The following is an 8,964-nucleotide window of genomic DNA, read 5'->3' as shown; positions in this document are numbered from 1 at the left end:
TATCATTATTCATAGATTTACATTTAAAATTATAATTATAAAAATGGTTGAATAAGACATAAATTAAGCCAATTAAGGGTGGAGAGAGTAACAATTAATTGAGACTAACATATGAAACCGGTGGAATTTTCTATTTTTATTTTTTTTTCTCTTGAATAGTAAAAATGAAAAACTCTTATGGCTAACACCGTCTCAACTCTCACATAAGAGAGACAAGTTAAATGTTACAAGTAAATGACTAACACTTAACTTATTTAGCCTCACTATATGAAAATTTAATAGTAGCCCAAGATAAGTACAATATAAGTTGGATCCTCGGCCCAGAAATCTTAGCTGGGAAGATTTGATCTTCTGACCTCAAAGACGTCAAAGTTATACTAAAAAATCAAAATGAATATCCAACCAGCTACACCAAGCAAGCTCGATAAGATTGTTATTAATACATGTTCAAATGATGGCATTGGTATGACGTCGGATTTAAATAAAGCACATCTGACAATACTAGAGATCAACTAAAGCGATTTTTAAAGGTGAAAGACTATATTGAACTAAAAGTTTGATACCCTTACGAGTAAATAAATCCGATCCAGCTAATGCAAGCCACGGATGCAATGAAAACATTGCTAGGAGAGTTGGCACTATCGTATGTATTGAGCAGCTTGATAAAGGAGCCTAATCAATGACAAATGTTTTACTACAAAAACACCAACCAAGAGTACTTGACGATAAAACTCAACACAAATACTAGCAAGTATCCTGAGATGTCATCGCCTTCTCGTAATTCTAAGCCACCTCGCTTATTGCATGAATGACACCAAACTAATTTTGGTAGATCTACACATTTGTACTTGGAATACTGTATGAATTATGAAAAGATGAAACAATTGACGTGTTTAGTTTCTTGGGTGACATAGTTATAGCATAAACACAACACAAGTGTTAACTATGAAGTTTCGTGTTCAGTTTTGAAGTCGCGAGAAGCGAGTAACATTTTGATCAGGTCAAAACACTAGTTAGAAATGGAGATCTAACAAGAATTTTGACGAGTAATACCAGTAATTCAACTTCACCTCAAGTTTTGGTAGCTTCTTCAATTAATTCAAAGTGTTATCTTACATGTCTTTGTTGCTCTGTTGAATGTAGTAACGATGCATTTCAGACTATTGAAAACGAATAATATCTTAAAATTATTCATGAATAATTATCAAAAGATGGGATTAACTTAACGAATAATGAAACTTAAAATATATTTTTTTGAAGATCGATATCATTGTTCACTTACCACTACAAACCATAGCAATTTAGATGAGATCTTAGCTTTTGCGCCTCTGATCCCACTGCCCATATTTATACAGATATACCAGGATCCAAGATCACCCCAGCAGCAGAAAAATTAAAACAGGGCACGAAATACCCACAAAGGGTTAAACTGATTGATAAAATTTGAACTCTCACTAATCTTTGTCACCCACAACGGATCAAGGAAACATAACAACAGAAGAAGCAAGCAGGCAAAAATGCTTGCAGGTCACACAATGGCTGGCATCCCCTCACCAACTAATCACAATTTTGGATTTACAGACATTTTGGTCGGCAGAAAATACATGACTTATGGTACATGAGATACAGATACAAGGAACAGACCAGTTTTCACACTAGCAGCAGAGGAGTGCAACGATGAACCTACACAACAGATGGACGAAAGAATTGTGAATAAAAGACCAGTAATTGCTTAACTTTGTGAGCAATTCTTCTAAGCTGATCCAAATTCATGTAACCATTTTTCATGGCGCTCAATATCAGTAGCAGAGACACTAGGTTGAACTTTCCTCAATGCTTCTTCAAAATCACACATTGCAACAGGGTCATTCGAGATGTCATCTTTAGCCATATTTTTTATCTCATCTCTAGTCTTGCCTGCTATTTTACGCCTCATGCCATTTAAGGATGCATCCCGACAAACATTTGTCAAATCGTCTCCACTGTATCCCTCTGTTCGCCGAGCCACTTCATCAACATCCACATCAGCAGCCATCTATAAAAACATCGTCAAGCCTAGTCAGTAAAGTTACCCAGCACTTAGAAAGACGTACATTTGAGAAAAAAATCACTAAGCACCACAATGTTGAAAGCAAAGTGACAAACAAATTTATCCCATAAACAGATGGTTTCACTTGTCCTGCAATCTCCCTTCCTTTTCTCCAGAAATTAGTCTTATAGACAAGATTAATACGGAGTAACCAGTAACTAATTTAAACTTTCCAGATTCCTTACTTTGTATATACCCATAGTATTTATAGCTAGATGTTTCCGAAATTTCACATAACAAATTGAAACTGCATTATATTCCGAACCTTACAGTTTCCATGATTACAGGTGCCATATTATTATTTTCCATATTACTAATAATACTCAACATGCAAGCAAAAAATCGATTCCTGTCGTGCATGAGCCATGTTAAAAGTTAAGACAGCCAGGCGATTTAGGGTGTACACCAGAGGCCCAGAGTAGTAGAGCCTTAAAGAAAGAAAGCAATCATTTGAGAAAGGACCTGCTTCTCACCTCAACAGTTCTCAAATTAATCTTTATAAGCTCTTTTCGGCTTTCAAAATTTGGAAGAGGAATGTATATACGCTTTTCCAATCTCCTCCTGTGTTGCAACAACCGCCAATAGTCAGGTAAAAGTTGTAAAACTAAAAGTTCACAAACCTGGACTCAAGCAATATACAAGGGATGAAGTTTAGTAAGACCTTAGTGCCTCATCGATATCCCACGGAAAATTTGTGGCTGCCAGAACCATGACTATCTTTCGGTCTTCACCAGAAGAGCTAACATTTACACCATCAACTTGAACAAGCAACTCAGACTTAACTCTTCTAGATGATTCATGCTCTCCTGAAGCCCTGACAAAGGAAGAAAAACATTATACTTCGTATAATGCCATATCAGTTTAGACAACTAGACATAAACCTTTTCTATGCATCATGTACCACTACCACACTTTAGGAATTAAGAATTAAGATAAAAAGATGGGTGAATTGCATACTCAAGCACACATAAAACATCAAGGGGATGAGAAGAAATTAGTTTAATAACTGCACATATATAAAGCACAAGTACAGAGGAACATTGGGAGGACCCGAGGGATGTGGCAGAGAAGCAGGTCAGCAGAGGTTCTAGACTATCTAGAGTATGGGTACATTCCTGTGGAGCCTAACATTTATAGAGAGACCTACTGAAGAAAGTTAAATTAGCATGATGCTTTAAAATGCTGATAAACTTCATAAAGCTTCTTCCATTTTCTTCTCTTTTTTTTAAACCTCACAGACAGTTCAGCATACACGTAGAGCATATGCAAGAAGACATAAACTAACCCTCGAGCATTGCAGAGGGAATCAATCTCGTCAATAAAGATTGTGCTTGGAGCATAAGCTCTAGCAAGGTCAAACAAGCAGCGAACCATACGCTCACTTTCTCCACGCCATTTTGAAGCCAAGGTTGCAGAAGAGACATTGAAAAACGTTGTCCCACACTCAGTGGCAACAGCTTTAGCCAAAAGTGTCTTTCCCGTACCAGGAGGTCCAAACATCAGTACCCCTTTCCAGGGTCTTCTGATTCCCTGTAGAATAAAAGAGAAGTTCATGTTTTAGCAAAGATTTTTCTTATAGAGTTCACAAATTGTACTATTCTATGTAAACATTAGCCTTAATTTATGCAGTAAGAAATTAAGAAATTAGGGGGGGTGATATTTGTTGAAGTTACTCAAAAGGGCTACAAGAACATGTACTTAAGACACTCACAACTTCTCAAGTGATGGATAAAGTGGAAAAAAAAAAAAAAAAAAAAAAAAAAAAAAGGATAATATACCTGGAAATACTCGGGCATCCATAGAGGAAGAACAACAGCTTCCTCAAGTAGTCTCTTTGCCTCAGTTAATCCTGCTACATCTTCCCATCTTACTCCAGGGGTAGAGTCCAAGACATCCCTTTCAAGCATAGCAGCCAAATCTTCATCAGGGCCCTCATATAGCCCTCTTTTTGATTTTCCGTCTTCAGAATCAGCACCCTGCAGTTCTTCAAATCAGTAAGGAATAAAAGGTAAAACAAAACATAAATCCAATAAACACAAGTTTAGGTTGAATCAAATGGGGAGCTAGAACTGTCAAAATCTAGTACAAACAGAAAATGACTTCATGTGAGAATATATTTGAATTTTGGTCTATTGAGAAATATATGCAGTAAAAGCTGCTTAACCAAGATGGACTATATAGTCCAACCTCCAACTCCAACTACCATAATTAAGCAAACACAACAATAAATTGGTTTCCATCTTTCAGGACAAAGGAGCCCTGTGGCCTTCTGTGCCTTTAGTTTAGGGGCTTCTAAGCCACTCAAGGGAAATAAAATTCCTTTGTCGAGGTTTGTTTCAAAGAACTCTCAATTTCTTTCACCAGTAAAACTCTTATCAGCAGTCCAGTACCATCAGATTATTCTAGGTCCATGATTCCATGGTTGTTGTATGTCTCCCCACACCAGAGAGATGGAACTCCCTTTGTGGCTAATCAGAAATTTTCCTACACTCAACCAAACAGCATTCAACAATACCTAGGAAATGAAACATTGAAGGACATCTTCCTTCATAATACTACTTTCCTTGTTCAACCAAACAAGCACTACATTCAATGACGACCACCCTTCTATTAGCTACCCATTGCCACTTTTTCGATCATTTGCCCATCACAATATTCTTCACCATTGCTTCGAGCAAAGGCCTCAGACTGCTCCCACCAAGAAGAGTCAAGGGGCAGGGGGAAAGAAGAGATTGGTGGGTGCAACAGGCATTGCATAATCCATACCAGATCATGGGTCAATTAGAAACATTGGAGGGAGATCAAGATAAGAGTGATAATAGAAAAGATTTAAACATAATTGTGGGCTAAGATGATTAAGGAAAAGTGGTGGTCAGTCAGAAATAGCATTGAAAGAAGAATAGCGACTGGGGATTTAAGGGAAATCATTAGAGTACGTTGGGTCAGATGAAGTGCAGGTGGCATAAAAGCTAGGGGGCTGTCTCTAGTACTCCCTAACAAAACATCCAAAATTTGTTATTGTATAACCCACTTCCCTTATCAAACACATAATTTTAAATCGTTCCTCCTTAATCCCTCTCCCTCTTGTTTGATCTCACTTGAGTAACACAAACACCAATATGGGCCATTGAAAGCAAAATAGACATATCACTATATCAGACCACTCCTCCAACCAAGACTTGCAAATCCCCCCATCAATCAGAAAGAAGAAAATTTAACTGCCTGTTGTAAGCATGTGCTTTTCAGGAAAAGGATATATGAGGCATCCAACCCCTTGGGACATTGTGAAAACCCCAAAACAGAAGGCCAAGATATTAACTTAACTTGCAGTCATAGTAGCTCTTGCAGATCACTTGAATCTCTAGAATGAGGGAAGTAGAAGCGATTAAGACATGGCTTTGGAAAATGTATAATTGACAATCACAAAAATCAAAGGACTAACAATACAAACGAAATGAAGATAAAAGCGAAGAAAGCAATCCACACAGCATGTTCCAAAAAGATCAGAGAATGAACCAGCTACAGCATGGTTTCGAACGTGATGTAATCGAAAAAAGTATTTTAGACTTGGGAACCATTACAGGTAAAAAAAAAAAAAATACTTACCTTCTCGCATACCAATTTAAAGCTGTAACTGTTACTAAAATGAGTATGCCAATGCCCAAGGCCAAGCAATACATTGATAATCAGAGATTCTCAAAATTAAGCAACATGAAAAGCTCTAAAAGCAGCACATTAATAGGAAATTTGATATTGAATGATATCAACAAAACTTACTGCTGCATCCCCCTTGCTGGATTTCCCTGATCCAGCTTTTTTCCCATTAGCAGATGAACGAGCTCCAGGACCAGAGGCCCCAGACTTCGCAGAACCAGTTGCTTTTGTTCCCCGGCCAGTTGTACCAGGTTTTGTTGGACCACGAGCCCAAGCACCATCTTGAGCCGACTTTCTCGTGCCTGCTGGACCTGACCTTGTAGGCCTTCGATTTGTATCACGGCTTGGTGGCCTCCAAACATCAGGATCATCCATTGGACCAGAAGAAGAAGTAGGGTACTCATCCAATGGTTGAAAGACAAAAGATGACTTGGTAGAAATTGGTGGTGAAGGAGGTCGTCGACCCACAGGAGTATCCTTGAAAGACCTTCTTTCAGCATCCAACTGTTTTACAACTTCAGTTTCCTCCATGACAGCTTTCTTTACATTCATCCACTTGGAACGAGTCATAGGATCGTCAAGAGTGTTTAAGTGCCTATAGCCATTTAAGAATTGTCAAAATTATGAAAAAATGATCCAGATTCCAGAGGAAAATCCATTATAATACAAATTAATGGTATAAACCTTGGATCAAATGGAAGCCTCAACTTATATATAAGATTCATAAGTATAGTTCTATTCACAGTGGATCAAATGGTGGCCTCAAATTATATATAAGATTAATAAGTGTAGTTCTATTCACAAGTCCACACACACACTTCTTTTTACATGATACCAGGCACTACACTTCTCCAAAAAAAAAAAAAAAAAAAAAAAAAAAAAAAAAAAAAAAAAAAAGATAAAAAATCATCTTTTGTGAAGAATTGAACTTGAAAATGACTTGGCTCTACTTCATCATGGCCTCCACATTTATCTAGATAAAGGCAATTATCTTTCATCTTAAAACGATACTCGCTCTCAAAATTTCAAACTGGTCTTCCTTGGTATTATACAATCTAAATAGGGGCTCATAGGAAGAACAAATATTATACATAGGCTTACCTCTGTATGTCTGTATAGTCTAACTAAGAAGACAAGTTTCAACTTTCAGGAGAACCCACAAAACAAATCCTAGAAAAGAAGGTGAAGAAAAAGAAACTACGATCTAGTTTGTTTTAGATAAGGTGGTTTTAGGAAACTTTACTAGTAGCAACCAACATCTTAACATCCTATCAAGATCCCTTAATAAGATCTAAATGAACCATGTAACCTCTCATGACCAAAACCCTATATGATGACTACGAACTAGTTCTTTTTAGGATTATCTCTCTTTCTCATACAGCATATGTGATCTCAAATCTCCTAGTTGGTGTATCTAGTTGGCTAGTTGCCTCCTTTGATATGATCAAAGCATCTTAGACTTGCATCACACATCTTATTGTAGGTTGCATAATTGTGTATAAAACAAAACATATTTGTTTCAACCTCCAAAACTCATCGCTTTTTTTTTTTTAAAATTCACATCCAAGTCAGCTTGTGTCCACACAAGTACTAGCATCATAAAATAATCAATAATTCATCAAAATCACCCTTACATTGGATAAATTAACCCAAGATACTTGAATAGATCCTTCTTCATTTGACATAAGTACCCCTGATATCTTAAACGTATGTCACTAAACATACATAATATTACACCACTACTAGGTGCCTCACAAAAGACTCCTTGATGAAGCCTTGCACTCTTCAAAAGACTCTTGATGATTAATCCTTTAATGAAAACATCATGCAAGTTTAACTTTGTGCACAATGAAGCTCTCCTAAAAGTAAAGTTGGCATCGAATCATCATCAACTAGTCTTAGGAAAATCACAAAGGGTCCTGTCTATTTGTCACATTAAATTTAATCACCCACATGATAAATCTCTTCTCGTAGAAAGGCCTATAAATTTTACTTCTCCCATTTCACGATACTTAACAGCTCTTTGTATGAACTATGATCTTATGATATTCTGCAACACTTTCACTTGAACACAAAGAATGCCATACACTCTTTTTGAGAAAGGATAACCAACAAAGAGATCAATCATAAAACCCATTGCTAACAGTAGAAATGTATATCTACAATTCCCAATATTTCTCAGCTCCAAAATCTCCCAATACAAGAACCAAGCAAGTGTCAACAAACTCAAGCTGTAAAGTCCGCCAAAAAGCACATCGAAACTCTCCCCCCCCCCCCCCCCCCCAACTTCCCCCTCCGAAACCCCCAGTCCCCAAATAAATCCATACACACAATGCTTCAGTCGATAACAAGATCAAGACCCACAATCACTCATCACATGAAGAAAACCCAATTTTTTTTTCCAGCATATAATGACTGAAATTCCACAAAAGATCCTCAAAACCCAGAAAAAAAAAAATGTCACTTGATCTCCAAACTCAGCAGCGGAAACTTACCTAACTCAAATTCCACATTTCTAACACTTAAACATTTATAATTAACACACCTTCATTTCGTCATTTCCCTAAAAAATAGTTCCAAAAAATGGAAAATAGCTAAAAATAGTACTATCCAAAAAATGTATAAAAGCAATGCAATTCTAAATTAACTCACAAAGTACCTAAAATTATCTATCTAGTTTCAACATTATCTTCACCAACCATCAAATTGAAAAATCAAAACGAAATAAAAAATAAAGAATTGAAGCTCAAGTTATATCCAACAAAAATTAGGGCACAGAAAAGGGGAAATTACTTGTTGATTTGAGCAATGGCGCCATCGAAGAAGATAACAGCAGTATCATAAAGACCTTCAACTGCATATTCTCTGGCCAATTTCAGATGATCTTGTAATCCCGACAATGTGGTTTCCACCATTTTCTCTCTCCTCTGAAGAAATTTGATTAATTTTTGGATGTCTGAAACTTCGATTTGCCGAAGAATTAGGGTTTCGATTTGAAAAGAATTAGGGGTAAAATAATGGGGGAAGAGAGAGAAACGACGGCGACGTTTAAACGGTTTAGCAACGGCAATCGGAGGGGAGTGAAATTACTAGAATGCCCTTTGAGTGGGGTTTGACCTTTCGTGACTTTGTTTATTCGGTGTTTAGAGAGCCACAAGGGCGAGGTGAGAATCGATCCAATGATCTCCTGGAATCGGGAGGAAAGCTCTAACCACTTGAGC

At 37.1% G+C, this 8,964-nt stretch overlaps 1 protein-coding gene across 1 annotated transcript; it reads right to left on the bottom strand.

The window, feature by feature from the left end:
* Positions 1-1,478: 1,478 nt before the first annotated feature.
* LOC145587996 (katanin p60 ATPase-containing subunit A1-like) lies at positions 1,479-8,762 on the bottom strand. Its single transcript, XM_081644636.1, has 7 exons — positions 8,537-8,762; positions 5,867-6,338; positions 3,868-4,065; positions 3,375-3,619; positions 2,751-2,903; positions 2,563-2,650; positions 1,479-2,035 (listed from the first exon to the last, which is right to left on the bottom strand). Exons 1-7 carry the CDS (start codon positions 8,656-8,658, stop codon positions 1,754-1,756), a joined length of 1,560 nt encoding a protein of 519 aa, XP_081500762.1. The 5' UTR covers positions 8,659-8,762; the 3' UTR covers positions 1,479-1,753.
* Positions 8,763-8,964: the final 202 nt, after the last annotated feature.

This window comes from Chenopodium album, chromosome 17 (genome assembly GCF_948465745.1).
Source record: "Chenopodium album chromosome 17, dcCheAlbu1.1, whole genome shotgun sequence".
Classification (NCBI taxonomy): domain Eukaryota; kingdom Viridiplantae; phylum Streptophyta; class Magnoliopsida; order Caryophyllales; family Amaranthaceae; genus Chenopodium; species Chenopodium album.
Note: the sequence above shows the minus strand (reverse complement) of the source record. Positions and strands in the feature narration are given on the sequence as shown.